We start from the raw sequence: 15,457 nt of genomic DNA, 5'->3' as shown, positions 1-15,457 counted from the left end.
CTAATTTAGCACCATCCGCTCCATGGCGACCTCTAACCGAGCGCCTATGGCGCATGCAAAGTGAACGTTGCCCACTCAGCCAATATCGAACCTCACCATGCAGAGCTGATTTACCTAGCAAGCGCTTAGATGCTAAGGAACTGAGACCTGTGAGAAAGTCTGTCTGTCAAGGATTACTGGCTTCACTTATTATCATAGCCAGTAGGATAAAATAATGTAAGGGAATCTGGTTTAAAGGCCAGAAGAGACCATTACGATCATGTAGACTGACTGCCCATATAACACAGGCCAAAGAACTTCCCGCAGGTGCTGCTGTTTAAGCAAAGCATCTCCGATCCTGGGGAGCTGCTGTTGTTGCTTCTGTTGTCACTCACCGGGAAGACAGAAACCACTTTCTTTAACATGCGGATCTCCTAAAAGAAGAAAAACAATAACGTTGGAGTTAGATGCAACCAGTTCCCCCTTTGCTACCCCATCTTTCCTGTTAAGTGTTGATGAGTCTAGTCAGGAGCAGCACTGAATTTGCACCCTTGTGTGCGGGAGATAAGACCGACCACTGAACGATAGCAGGGTTGTTTTCATGATGGTCTGATGCTGCGGGCAATGGGGAAAGGAGAGTACCTGGAAGTGAGGGCTGTAGTGATTGTCCGCATTCACAACTTCCCTTTCTCTCCCTTCTCGGGACAAAATCGTCGCCACCTTTCTTCCCGTCAGGTGAGTGTGGAGCTGGGAGGCAAAGATGTGGATCCCAGCCGGGGGCAGAGCCTGGAAAAACAATCTCGTGGGAATATCCAGGCTTGTACGGGCCGAATAATGACAAATGACTAAATCAACCAACATCACTCCCTCTTTCCCAAAGAGCTCTCATCAGTTCCCTTGAGGAACTGAGCATGGCTTCCGTGGGAGGGGCGTGGCAGGCACTTAAAGGGACAGTGTCAAGTGATTTTAAATGGAGTTTTATTTGTATAATCTCTTAGAAGCTTGAAAATAAACGTTCGTTTGGGGACCCGCAGTTCAGTCTGTCCAGCCCTGATTTACCGCCCACCACCTTCTAATATGGCAGAAGCTGCCCTGGCTGGGCACTGTGGACTTCCTTATGTTTGTTAGCGCACAGCACCAACTATTGGTTTTGCGTAGGGCCTCTAAAAATATTGTTTAAAACCTCCTTGAAGTCACAGTGGAAATTGAGAAAACATAGTAGAGAGCGATTCCAAATCCAGACCATAGTCCCCATCACATTCAAATTAAAAATCCCTGTTTCCCCTAACTTCTTTCTACCTCTCTGTCCGGTCTTTGACGGTGATCTCTTGTGGGCAGGGACCTGCCCCTCCTGAAATGTAGCACATCAGAGGTGCCACTGTAACTAAATGTTAAATTAAATTTGGTGATGGCCCTTTAAATGGGACAAACATAAACCCCAATCGATAAATTGGCAGGTGATTTGTATAATTGCATGGTGCCCATCTGCCCAGTGTACAGAATTCATTTGGCTTGAAAATGGAAGTTGTCTTAGAGAAAAATTACACCTTTTTAAGAGTTGAAACTCCAGTAATAAGCTTTCTGAGACAGGGAATGGTTCTTAGACCAGGTAGGTTGAGCAGATGGCCGTCAAGAAGGATTGACTTTGAATGGGCTGTCGGCATTTTCTGAACATCTGGAGAACACTCCTTGGTCTTTGTTTTAAACAGCATTTCTTATAACAGAACTCCACAGTGCTCACACAGAACAGGCTGAAATGTGGGGTTCCTGTTGTACCCACAAGCGTTTTATCAGGCAACGAACTGGATGCTGATAGTGCAGTGACTTTAAGGACGTGAGATCAGCAATACCTCACACACACAGCTGCTTCACCACGGGGGGCAATGCTGTGCAAGGACGCCTGTGGTACACCCTATTGCCATGGGAACTTTGGTGTCAACCTACCCAGCCCTCAGCTATGGGCACAAGGACCCCTTCCCCCACCATGTTACTGCTTGTCAGTCCCCTGCCAATTCTAGATTAAAGAAGATGCATGGACGTGTTTGGAGCCCTGTGGGCACTTTTTGCTACACCACGGCTCGCATCATTTTCATATTAACAACCGTCCGGTCTAAGTGTGAGCTGGGCCTGGAAGGCCTGAGTTCCAGTCCCTGTCCTGCCATCGACTCTGTGGCGTTGGGCAAATCGCTTCAACCTCCCCTTGCCCCTCTATCTGAATGGGAGATTGACAGTGGGGTGGGAAAGAGACGTTCATGAGCGTTGCAAAGCCACTTTATAAACGCCGTTGCGGGGGTTGGAGGGACGCCTCATTCCAGCATAAAAGACAGTGAGTCGCTGCAACGTTTCTTTCGTTCCTGATTCGCTTTCTTCCAATAACTGCAGGGCAGTGCATGACCTGGGGGTACCCTGGACACACTCCTGGGCCATAGCTACCCACTCCAGCAGTACCTGGGCCACGCCGGGGAAGCAAATGATCTGACCAGCGGACCAAATTCAGTGATGAATCCTGGTCACCTGCCGCCTGAGGTACATTGCCCAGATGCTAAAGAGCAGAAGCTACTTACTGGCCAGTTCCTCTCTAAAGCTCAGTCATCTCATCCAAGTAAACACAAGCACTTGGGCCTCTCTTGGCATAGACATTCCTCGTGCTGCTGAGTTGGAAGAGCTTGTGTGCACCTCTGCCAGGCCCTATCGTACTCACCACTTGGGTGCATTTATCTGTGCAGTACCCTTTCAGGAGGAAACCAGCTTCCCCAGGTGGGATAGCCATCACCGGCGTGTAGACCAGGCCCAGCTCCATAATGCCAGCATCATAGCGTCTCAGCGTGGCTGTGTAATAGAGGCGAATCCCTGAGGAGTCATGGCGACCTGGTAAGGCAAGAGGACACGCCGTGACACCGCGTTACAAATCGCAGCGGGAGTAAGAGTCGCATGTGGGAAAATGTCAGACATGAAAAATTAAACTTCAGTGCACTTAGCATCAGGACAGCAGCTCAGTTCTTCCATTTGCTGGCTAACTGCACTCATTCCTTGTACTAGTCTTGTTATTATTTTTACAATCCTATTATACTCCCCTCTTTCCATAGGCAGTTGTACCAGCAGCAAGAGACTGGACTAAATGGTCTCCAGATACATGCCTGGTTGTCTGGAAAGGTCACCAGCCCAGGGACCAACAGCTCACTAAGAGGAGGAGGGAATCAAATGGGAATGCCTTTGGAAGTCCACGCGAACCCACAGTAGATGGGAGTATGTGTGGGAGGCAGATTTTGGAGAGACTCAGTTCAGACCTAGGGGTGGGAAGTCTTTCTCTCCTCTGCCTTTTCCAGCCCCACCCTGGTGCTGAACTAGGACTCTCTGTGCTAAAGTTGCAGAACTGTTATCATGGTTTTGGGCTGAACTGTTGCCCGACGATCCAGCCCGAATGAGGACTAGCTTGTAGCTTCACTGCCCCCAGAGCAGGGCAGAAACCAGCCTGTGACTCCGAGACACAAACAAGTGCCTGGCTCCCCACTAGCTCTATAGGAGATGTAAGCTGTGATTGCCCTATTGCTGAGCAGCTTGCTTCCCAGTGCCAGCTGGAAAAGCTGCACGGGCCTGCATGCGGGAAGGGGAAAGGGTAGGAGCCAAAGCTCCCCCCACTCCCCATCCCTGCCCATGTGGGCGGGAGAATCCTGTGCAGGGACCGGCAATGTGGGAGTATCTCATGCCGAGCAGTAAGAGGGTTCCTTGCTTTCCCTCATTCCCCTGTGCAGTCCCAAAACCAGGCTCATAACTGAGCCCTTTATGAATTAGAGACATTGAGCCCAGAACCTAGCTGTGTCCCCTGGGTTCCAAAAAAAGCTCTTCTAGCAAGTCTTGGTGCTGACTGGCATGAGTGTCCCCTCTACAGCATGATGAGATCTGCTCGAGGAATGATTTTGGGGGAAGCCCTGTGGTCTGAGCTATGCAGGAAGTCAGGCTAGATGATCACAATGGTCCCTTCTGGCCTTGGGATCTCTAAATGGGCAGCCATCCAGTAAATTGCAATGAAGGCTTCTGTTTTCCTTTGTGGAGTGGGGAGAACCTTCCTCCTAGTTACCAAGGCCAGTGAACAGCCTGTTTGCAAATCCTCCCCAAGAGATGGTGCCTCTTTTTATACTGTACCTTTCTGCTTCTCTTCTGCCCCAACAAACTATTCTGGACCCAGCCTAGACACCTCCGGGTGTAAAAGGATGAGATTCTTGTTCAGTGCTCTCTATCGCCCTGGACTAGAAGGCAGCACCTATCTGAATCCACCATCTCCCTCGTCTCCTGGCTTCCTCCCCAAACGTGCACCAGCTCTGAGCATCCCGCTCATTACAACCTGGTTCCGTTACAATTAATTCATGAAATTACTGCCATGCCTTCAGGTAAGCTCATAGCCTGAAGGGAGAGCAGAGACGGTCTCCCTGAGATTAGACGGGAGTCAGCCAGCATTTCCCACTGACATGAATTTGCCCAGGAAATGCCCAGCGGATCTGGACAGAACCTAGGGCATTTGGGGGCCCCCTAATTTTTCTTTCATGCACATGACGCAGTTCCATTTTATTCCATTCAGGTCCGTGTGTTCATGGTATGTGAGCCCCTTCCGATGTATAAAGCTGGGTGACTAGCCTCTGTCGATCCTTCTCCAGGCCTCTCCTCAAGTGGAAAGTTGTGTGCCGTTTGGATGTGCTCGGAGCTGTGGTTAGCATAGTTGGTTCTGCATGCCCCATTGTTTGGGCTAGCAAATGATAAAGAGACCAGAAGGACAGGCCTGGGAATTCTTTTGAGAATGCCCTTGGGAGTTTGGGAGATAGCATCTATTCTAACTGGATGGCCATTACAAAAAACGAAGCTATTGGTAGCGGGGGGTGTGAGCAAATGTGTGTGTGTCTGAGTGGGACTGGGTGTGTGCAGTTTTTTTAACTCTCTAGTGCCGAGGTGGGCTGGTGGAAGAGATTGTGGAGATTACAGGCTGTGAAATGTGCACTCTATACTGTGATATAACATCATCTACTCGGCTGATGGTGTTCCGCCCCCAGGCTGTAATTAACAGAGAAGATCCTGGCGCTTTCTTAGTGAAATGTCACGGCATAATGGCCCCCCGGTTTCTGATCCTGTCTTATCCCTCTGCAAACTGATCTGAGTGAAGAAAGAGTTTCAGCTCTGGAAAAAGCAGAAAGGGACGCCAAGTCTTGCCATCAGTTCTTGTGCACCAATCCTTCTCACCGGAGCCCAGCAGAAAGACACTTATGAGGGCTACAGCGTTTGGATAAGATTTGCCGTGGGTTGGATTTGCTGCTTCTCTCAGAAAAACCCTCCAGTGGTAACTCTGCCTGACGCTGTGTGTTTGCTTTGGATGGTGATTCCTTTTCACTCCCTTCAGGCAGGGGAGTGAGACTGGTGATGAGATGCCACACTGAGGCCTAGGCCCTGTCTACACTAGAAAAGCTTTGCAGGTAGAGCTCTACCAGTAAAACCTCCTAGTGGGGATTCAGCTTATGCCGGAAAAGAGGCTTTTGCCAGCATAATTTAAACCAGTTCTCCAAACAAAATAAACTATACTGGTGAAAGGACTTTTTACTGATATAACGGTGTCTACACTAGGGGGTTTGCTGGTATAGGCCCGTCATTAAAAAAATCACATCCCTGAGCGACATTACTGGAGTTGGAAAAGGTTCAGAAAAGGGCAACAAAAATGATCAGGGGTACGGAACGGCTTCCTTATAAGGAGAAATTAATAAGACTAGGACTTTTCATTTTAGAAAAGACATGACTAAGGGGGGATATGATTAAGGTCTATAAAATCATGACTGGTGTGGAGAAAGTACATAAGGAAGTACATAACACAGAACTAGGAGTCACCGAATGAAATTAATAGGCAGCAGGTCTAAAACAAACGAAAGGAAAGTATTTCTTCACACAACACACAGTTAACCTGTGGAACTCTTTGCCAGAGGATGTTGTGAAGGCCAAGTTCAAAAAAGAACTAGATAAATTCATGGAGGATAGGTCCACCAATGGCTATTAGCCAGCATGGGCAGAGATGGTGTCCCTAGCCTCTGTTTGCCAGAAGCTGAGAATGAGCGACTGGGGATGGATCACTCGATGATTCCCTGTTCTTCTCATTCCCTCTGGGGCACCTGGCATTGGCCACTGTCAGATACTGGGCTAGATGGACCTTTGGTCTGACACAATATGGCCGTTCTTATGATGTTGCTATACCAGCAAATGTTTCACGTGTAGAGCAGGCCTTCACCCCAAAGAGTGGAGGGACACAGACTAGGCATGACACAATCCTGCTTGCTGATTTGCCAGGTGGGTCGACAGGCACAGAAGGGGGCTCTGTCCAGACCTTTCGGAGGAATGGTTGAACATACAGACAATTGCTTCGGGAGCCTTTCTCGGGAGGGTTTGTCCGAAAGGGAGCACGGAGCCCTTCCCCAATGAAGACTCTCTCTCCCCAACAATGGGAATAAAAAGCGGACATTGCAGCCATGATGGCAGTTGTGCGGGTAGAAGTGCGACAAATCTCCACCCCATCTGGGAGTGATATGGGTGTAACCCACCCTCTGGTGACTGGGCTGCATGAGGGAGGTAGGATTTGATGATGATGACTGCTTCCAGCTAAAAGACTTCGACCTCTAGTGCAAGTAGTTGAAGCTCACGCTTTCAGATCAGGGTTAAAGCCCCACTGTATGGCTCAAGTGGAATCAGCTACATTATGCATCCTATTTACGTTGCTACTAGAAGGGTAGAGAACAGTGCGGCTGTAGATGAAGCAGCTCTGATGAGGCTGGAGACAATGCCACTGTCTCTGTGACACACGTCAACTGGTGATTAGAGCAAGAGCATGGGAGTCAGGACTCCTGGGTTTCAGAGTAGCAGCCGTGTTAGTCTGTATCCACAAAAAGAAAAGGAGGCCTTGTGGCACCTTAGAGACTAACAAATTTATTTGAGCATAAGCTTTTGTGAGCTACAGCTCACTTCATTGGACTCCTGAGTTCTCTTAACAGCAAAAACAAAGTTAGCACCAATGGTTCCCCTCCCTGACCTCCGGGCACGTTTTTCAGGTATGGGCTGTAAAGGGAGAGGCCGGGTTAGCTAGGGCCGAGAGGGCTCATACTTATCTATGAGTATCTGGCTTTGGGTTGGATTCATCGAACAGATCAGACTAAATGGGGCGATGTTATTGATTAAAAGGGAAAAGCGGTTAAAATAATGAAAGGAGCGAGCTGTATATTTATAGACGTGTTGCTTCTTGAGTCTCGGAATGTGATGTGATTGATCTGCAGTACATATGCTCTGGCCTCCTAAAAATACTCTGGGATATTCATGAAGTGAGTTGATTTAATGTAAATGGAGAAATCTGGTAATTTAGCGGAGTTTTTAAAAAATGTGTCGACTGTCAAAGGTATCAAACCAGAAATGCTATTTATTCACTTGGAAAATGTCTCCCCCATCCCACTCCCACCCAAACTTCTCCCTCGGTAACGAAATTCAGCCCCAATGTTTGAGAGCAGTGGTGGGAAGACCACAAGTTTGCATACCTGGGGAAGGAAGATGTTTTCACTCCCCACAGGCAGGAAGGATAGTCTAGTAGTTATAGCATTAGCCTCGGATTTGAGGGACCTGGGCTCAAGTCCTTGCTTGGCCATGGGCTTCCTGTGTGACCTTGGGTAAGTCCCTTAACCTCTCTGCACATCAGTTCTCCAGCTGTATAATGGGGGTAACAGCACTGCCCTACCTCACAGAGCCAATGAGCTCAGATACCATGGTCAGAGGTCCCTCTAAATACCCTAGCGTAAGGGGCAAAGAATGTGTAGCCTAATTCTGAGGTTGCCTTGTCCAGGGCTAGTAATCATTACTCCTAGGGTCTATTTCTGCCACTGTGTGACATTTTGGTCAAGTCATTTACCTGCTCTGTGCCTTGGTTTCCCTATCTGTGAACTGGGGGTAATAATGCTGACCTGCCTCGTGGGCGTGGGGGGCTTGGGAGGCTAAATTAATTGTCTGAGCATTTTTAGATTTTAGATCCTCACCTGAAAGTGCACGTAAGTGCCCAGTATTAACCATTTATGCTATTGTTATTTATTCCAAGCCAGGATATCTGTTTAAAATGAGGCTGGTCTAGCTGGGAGCTATTTCAGGTAGACCACTCCAAAATGACCTTTTCACACTTAACAGGTTGGTCTGCAATCTTGCTTCTGTGCAGAATTTCTTTCTCTCTGTCCTGATTTTTATTATGTTTAGTTAGGCAAATAGCTGCCTGCAAGCTCCAATGTTATTGGCTTCATGTTCTGCTTGGAAAGACTATGAAGAAAGGTGCAGATAGAAACATTCCAATCTGAGGGACTAATACCTTTGCTTTGAGCCAGGTATGGTGAGGGCAGAATCTCCACAGCTCTGCCAAGGCTTCTGAGTCCAGATCCGCAAGGTCCCTTTGCACCCAGCCCTGGCTACTGCAGCCCTGAATCAGAGCAGTGCCAGACTGCGTGCAGGGACTCGTACGAGGCAGAGCACAAGCCAAGCCAGGCAAGGCTGGGGAGACTGGGATCCAGACCAAACCTCTCCTCTCTGTAAACAATGCTGGAAGTCTCACGGGCAGGGCCTTTTGCATGAGGTCTCCAGTATTTCTTGGCCTCAGCTGGGTTAAAAGTACAGGGCCCTGTGCTGACATGAGCAGAGACGGCAGAACCCAGCAGACTCTCGCTAGTAGGTTGTAAAAGTGAGGGCTTGCTTTCCCCACATCCCACTGGCAGCCCCGCTCGGGTGCTCTGCTGGATTGAGGCCCGGAAGGGGTCTGGGTAGGAGCTGCTTTCCGTGACATGTTCCCCTGCCATGCCTCAGCTGCCTCTACTTAAAGCAATGATGTCTGGGCTGCTGGCCGGCACCCCTCTCCCTGCGCTGGGCTGGGGGGGCGGGCGGTGCAGGTATAGGCAGCCAGTCCTTCAGGGAAACATGGTTTCCCTTGCCAGTGAATGAGCCTGGGAGGGCAGGAAGCCATGCCGCCTGCCCTACTAACAGGACAGCCTGGGAGTGTTCTGGCTCCGTGGCCACAGTGTATTGGTGCCTGGGGAGCAATTAGCTAAAGAGATTTTATAGATTTCCCCCCACCCCGCCCCTGGGTCAGGCCGTGCTTAAGAGCCTGGCATGTACGTGAGTCTCTGGCCCATATCCATAGGCCCCTGAAGGCTTGCTTACCTTTGAACACCAGAGGGTTGTGGTAGTGAATCTCAAGCCGTAAATATTTGGAGGAGCCCGGACCACCAAAGGCAAGTCCTGCCTCTTCTGGATAGTAGAAGGCCTGTAAGCAGGAGAAGGAGAGAATGTGAGGGGGTTGTGTGCAGCTGATACATGGAGCCAGGCAGAAAAAGCTGGAGAGGAAAGTGTGCAAGCGGGAGATCATTCTCTGGCCCACAACTGTGTCTCATCCCAAACGACTGTGTGAACAGCTAGGTGTCTGCCACTCTGGAAGGGCGTTCTTATCCTGCATGCGTATGGGAAGGACCCTCAACTGGTACAAACTGGTCGCTTCAGTGGTACCAGCTAAGGATCCTGCCTATGCCCGAGGTCTACGGGGGAGGGAATATTAAACAAGAATGAGCCCAAACCCCAAAACTGAGATCCAGATTTTGAGTACCATGAAATGTTAGGGGTGTTCAGATCCCAGGGCTTGGTTCTGATTCACCTCTGATATGAAAGAAAGTGAGACAAATGGAAGAGGGGTCAAAAGAAAAGCAGCTGAAATGAATGGGAGAGTCAGTGCAGCAGCCACTGCTCTCGTTTGCACACCTGAGCTCCCATGGCCCACGCTGCAAGCACATGTCTGCAGTAGTTCAGTCGGTCCGGCTTCATCTTGGAGTCACAGGGCCCATTGTAATGGGGAAAGCTGTCAAATTCTGCAGCACACTGGAAGACTTCCATATGATGGACTATAGCTTCATTGCCTGCCGTGATCACCGGCTCGTACTACAAAAGGGGGATCCGAGAAGAAGGCACAAGTATTAATAATGGCTGATAATGACCGTACAATTATCTAAAGTTCCTATCACCATACTATCTCTGTTTCTATATAGTATCCACATACAATATCTCGAAACACTTTACAAAGTACATATGTCTAGATAGAGATATCAATGATATAGATGTCTTGCTTCACCCACCACTGAAATGCAGCCACCTCTGATGCAGAATGTGGAAGCTGTTCCACAATGTCCAGCAATGATATACAATGGTTGAAGACTGGAAGTGAAGAAAACTGTATCCAGGTGGAATGTGTTTCCAACTGCTACATCATATGACAAGAAACTAAAAATATATCGTGCACTTTCCTTTTCCATACAAGTGATTGCTGTGTGCCTATCGTGAGGACTCAGGAGAGAAGAGCAGTGCTCCCGTCCTCAAAGTTCCCTCCCTCCTGCCACCCTGCTGAGAAGCCTTTGATCTTTGGCTTCTGCAGCCAGTAACCAGGGGAACCCTAGTGGGCATTGCCATTCGGAGAGAGGTCATGGAGGGAGGCTGGCTGTGGGGATACCAAGCCGTGGGGAAGCTGCCATGTGGCTGATACCTCTGGAAGGTGCAGCCTTGAGAAAGAGGAGGACCTCAAGGATTGGGTTTGGAGCACAGAGAGCACTGTTTATCCGGGCTGCTGGCCGACGAATGAAAGAACAGAGGAACACCTTCACCAGAGGCTAAGGGAATGGAGACAACTTACCTGAGCTTTAACGGATTAGCTATAAGGAAAACATCCCCGTTCTCCTTCAGAAAAACGCTCCTCCTTCTTACCATGACAATGTGATGTCTCGGAAAGCTGTCCGGAAGCTCCACCATATAGCACCAGTATGTGGTCTCCTGGCTGGGAATGACCACGTCGGGGGCTCTGACCTCCATGGTCTTCATGTCCCTGGGCAGTTCCGGGGCGCTGATGTTTGGCTTCAGCAGCTGCACCCTCTGCACCCCCCGGTGGATGGCAGAGATGTTGATTGCCTGGAGAGAACGGACGGGTTTCTCAAGGATCCCATAGATAAGGTGCACGGTACCATCCTGAAATGAGAGACCAAGGACGCTGGCATAGCCGGGGATACCCGCAGAGCAGGAGAGCTCGGCACTGCCTGAGTAGTTTTTAGTGCCCTGAGAGCTGGGGTGAGTCAGGCAGGGTGATGCTACCTCTCCAGGCTCGGCAAATTTGAGAGCCCACTATTAGTCTGTGTCTGTGTCACTGCCCTATTGTGCAGGGTGCTGCTTAGAATGACACAACAGATTTAGGGGGATCTGGCTGATGTTATTTCACTGATTAATCCCTGATCAGAGGCTGTTCCCTACTAATTTAGATGGTTTAAATTGCTTTCTTCAGAGTATAAGCTCATGACAATTCCAGCTCATTTATAGACCTAATAAATTCATACATATACATTAACAGTGCAATATACTGCTCCCCCTTCATAAACAAGGGGCACTCTCACTCTTTTGCACATAGGCACACACAGAGAGAGACAACGTTGCTGGTAGAGGCTCGGATCCAGAGACTGTTGTAGTCGGTGGAAAGACTCCTGTTGATTTCAGTGGGCTTTGGATTGGTCGCAGAGCTGGGAATAAGTATGAAAAAAATTTTTTACACACACACACACCCCACCCAAAAATCTGTGCACATTTTTTCACAGATTCATTTCACACAAGTTCTCTCTCACACACACACACACAGTCACTAAAATCTTTGTCCTGCTGTGAAACCAAAATCTATTCCCGCTCTTAGTCCTCGACTCACTCTACTGCAGGGGTTCTCAACCTGTTTCTTTCTGAGCCCCCCACCCCCGACATGCTATAAAAACTCCATGGCCCACTTGTGCCCAAGAACTGGTTTTCTGCATATAAAAGCCGGGGTCGGCATTAAGGGGTAGCAAGCAGGGCAGTTGCTTGGCGCCCCACACCACAGGGGCCCCCGTGAAGCTACATTGCTCAGGCTTCAGCTGCAGCCCCAGGGGTTTCAGGCCCATGTGGTGGGGCTTTGGCTTTCTGCCCTGGGCCCAGCGAGTCTAACCCTGGCCCTGCTTGGCGGCCCCTCAGGGGGCCACGGACCCCTGGTTGAGAACCACTGCTCTACTGAACCATACTCCCTCTTGATGACACAACACCTATCCCTCCCAGACATCCAGAGTTGGACATTTTTTCCAAAAATTCTGCCATTTCACAGAAGTTCAATGAACCCCAAACCAGACACATTTCATTGGAAAAGCTTTTTGTGACTGTACTTCGGCTCAAAATCCTCCTCCTTGTCGTCCTTCCAACAACACCTCTTTGCAACTTGCATAATACCTGGCTCCACACTGTGATGTGGAGCGATGCAGAAGACATATTTCAATAGAGCTAATGTACTTAATGGGAGCGGATGGTAGGAACCGGATAAACTCAATATTTTATGGAGATTTATAAAGAGTTGTACGTGGATTGTGTAAACATTTTTTTAAGCTCTTCCTTTTCAAAGGGATGAATGTCTAATGTTCTCTTACAAATAACATGTGGGAAGTAGACCCCCACAGATGGGAACACTGGGCATCGTACCAATGAACCATTGATTTTCAGTTACTTGTTTTGGTGGAGGGGGGAGATATCAGTTGAATTGTGGGTGAAAAGGTAGAGCGTTCTCTATCTAATCTAATCATCTTTATACTGCCCTTCGTCACCAGGGTATTTGAGCACCTTCCCCATACACTCGGTAGCCATAGCAAAGGCCCTACTGGACTTCATGGAGACTCTGGCATTTTTCTCCCTTTTTGGATTCCAAACTTTGCTTGGGGTAGGGTTGTTGGTTTGCTTGGGATTTTTTTTTTTAAGATTTTCTTAATTTCCTGCTTGTTTGGAGGGGATTAAGGGTAGAAAGGATGTCAGCATTGCGAATGCCATTGGTAGAAAGGCTTTTTTTTGCCAAGGAAGGTTTTGCCGGCTTCCCTAACGATAGTCAGACTCTGGATTCGAGACGTACTCTCGTGCCTCTGAGGCCTTCCAGGAGAGTCAGACCATTAACTCATGAACAGTCATGGAAAATGCAAGGATCTCCACACTACAAGGGCAAAAATGCAAAGTCTGACAATAATAGTTTGCACATACCTAGCTCCTTTGAGCCAAAGCAAACCCCTTTCATCCAAGGCTCTCTTCCTCACTGGTGAATTAACCCTTTCTACCTCCCACGGTGTAAGTAGTATCTCTGTTTTACAAATGAATCACAGAGGGGTGAGAGACAACACATCTGTGGTCACATAGCAAGTCACTGCCACAGGCAGGGGCCTGATTCTGATTTCACACCCGTTTTACACCAGTATAACTCACTGATTTCAATGGAGTTACTCCTAATTTACACCAATGTAAGCAGGATCAGAAGCCCATCTGCCCTAGCTTTCAATCCAGAGCACTAGTCATGCTGACTTTTGACCCAGAACTCTAACCACTAGACCACAAGTATTTAAACATCACCAGAGCGCACATTGGGTGAAATCCTGGCCCTGGTGAAGCCAACGGGATTTTTTCTATTGACTTCAGTAGGGCCAGGATTTTACCTGTTTGTTATCAGATCAGTCCTGAGCTCTCAGTGATAAGTGATCCCAATGACACTATCCACCTGGATGGCACAGCGCTCAGAGTCCAGCCCATCCTGTGAACAGGAGAAATATTGCCCTGGCACTTCGCCTCTGCCCATGGCTAGGCGCTGCAGTACCTCTATAAGGTAGTCCTTTGGATCACAGGTGCTGAAGGCTCTCTTGAAGACCAGGTAGAGTCCCTCGGGGGTTCTGTGTGCTTTGAGAAGCTGGTAGTTCTGCTGGGAATCCATGTGAAGCTGCCCTTTCTCGTCACTCCACGCATCCTGCGGAGGAGGGGAAAAAAATCCTTATAGCCAGTTAGGACACGATGCTTTGCCAGCGTTATTCAGTCTTAGTGGGACTGTCTTTTTGCTGTGTGTGTACAGGACCTGACAGTCCGGGGTCCTGGTCCATGACTAGGGCTCCTAGACGCTGCTTCGATACAAGTAAATAATATCTCGATCAGGGGCATTTCACCAGGGATACGTAGATCAGCAGAGTGACAGTAGGAGTAAATCTGACCCAGAATTTGTACTGCACAGAACGATTTGTAGGGCGGCAGGATGTATCGTTTGGTATGTGGTGGTGGTGTTTACTAGGCACAACTGATGTTAGTAACTTTCAAAAAGTATCTAACTTTTTATGTCAACAACGTCCATGTTCCTTTAAACAAAGGACTGGATTTCTGACCAGCAGCCCAGCGGTAGGAAAATCCTGCAGGGATTTAAGAAGATGTTGCACCTGTCTGTGCAGAAACATTTTTTCCCCCCAAAGACTTTTATCATAGACCAGCTGCTAGTGGCTTAAGGTCAGACGCAACCTGTTCTTGGAGGACTGTGGGGATGATCCGGCAAACCGCTCTTCACGTTCGTAGACCGTAATCATCTGCAGCCAGACCCTGTTCTACAATTAGTGAACTCAGCAGGGCTACTCCAAGAGTAAGGTTTTGCTGAGCATTACATATGGGTGGCAAAACTGGCCTAATAAGCAATCCTGGGTTTAAAGATGTATAGGAGCAGGGCCTAAAACTTGCACTAGTTCTGGGAGTCTGAACTGGATTACTGAGTATGTCTTTCCCATCTCCAGTAGGTCTCTTTCACTTACTGGGTGCAAGAAGAGACTGGGAAATATCTCATTGCACATACTCCATTGGAGTAGCCACTGACGTAATTTCATTTTATTTTTGTCTGAGAAATAAAAAGGAATAGACACTCTGGCATCATTTCAGCTTCAAGTGTAGAATTGTAACCTTGAACATATTGTCCTTAGGTGGGGGGAGGAATCAAGCGTGACATTTGTTTTCACAGAAACGCATTGTGCAAATTAATCTTGTAGTATGTGGAAAGGTTACGCAAATTTGGATCTTTTAGCATCTGACAAACACAACCAGAAGAAAGACAGCCGGGGAGAGAGATGATAGTGTACAGATTTCTATAAGTCTCCATGCGGTAGTTAAAGGATGCTACTAAGCACCAAAATGGGACTGAAGGTCAGAACACTGACTGCTTTTGAACTGAGCCCTGTACATCTTACAACGAACATGTGAAAACCATACTAGAAATGTTCTTTTTTTTAACTCGGTGCTTTGCAATCCTGTAGCATTCAGGTCTTCTCATACTGGTGATTAGCTGGTAATTAGTGACAAAACTAGCAAAGATAATAGTGTCCCAAGCCCTCCTTTTCATCCTTCTGTTATATTGTAGATTACATTACTGACAGTTGGGAATTTCAAATGGATCAGAAAAAAGCTGGATTGCTTTCTACCTTCAAACAAATTTACAGTGAGCCCATCCCAAAGGTCTGGGGATGGTTCATGTGATTTGTTGTTTCAGATACGTGCCTATTGTAAAGAAAGATTAAAAAGTAACACAAACTGATCGTGTAGCAAAAGATGATAATTTGCA

At 48.2% G+C, this 15,457-nt stretch overlaps 2 protein-coding genes across 3 annotated transcripts in view; one reads left to right on the top strand and one right to left on the bottom strand.

Annotated features, from left to right (window-relative positions):
• FAM163B (family with sequence similarity 163 member B) overlaps window positions 1-15,457 on the top strand; it is a 118,784-nt gene that overhangs the window by 18,687 nt on the left and 84,640 nt on the right. The window lies entirely within an intron of this gene.
• Window positions 1-15,457, bottom strand: part of DBH (dopamine beta-hydroxylase) — a 29,848-nt gene that overhangs the window by 13,272 nt on the left and 1,119 nt on the right. The window contains exons 2-8 of one of the 2 annotated variants that reach the window (XM_084649823.1): window positions 13,691-13,837; window positions 10,768-11,025; window positions 9,775-9,951; window positions 9,184-9,286; window positions 2,681-2,847; window positions 622-765; window positions 375-413 (exon numbers count right to left, since the gene is read on the bottom strand). In XM_084649823.1, coding sequence (XP_084505949.1) covers window positions 375-413; window positions 622-765; window positions 2,681-2,847; window positions 9,184-9,286; window positions 9,775-9,951; window positions 10,768-11,025; window positions 13,691-13,837 — 1,035 coding nt within the window. The remainder of the gene's footprint in view (window positions 1-374; window positions 414-621; window positions 766-2,680; window positions 2,848-9,183; window positions 9,287-9,774; window positions 9,952-10,767; window positions 11,026-13,690; window positions 13,838-15,457) is intronic. The other variant, XM_084649824.1, reaches the window with a different exon arrangement.

Source organism: Lepidochelys olivacea (genome assembly GCF_965140295.1).
Source record: "Lepidochelys olivacea isolate rLepOli2 genome assembly, chromosome: 16".
Lineage (NCBI taxonomy): Eukaryota > Metazoa > Chordata > Testudines > Cheloniidae > Lepidochelys > Lepidochelys olivacea.
Note: the sequence above shows the minus strand (reverse complement) of the source record. Positions and strands in the feature narration are given on the sequence as shown.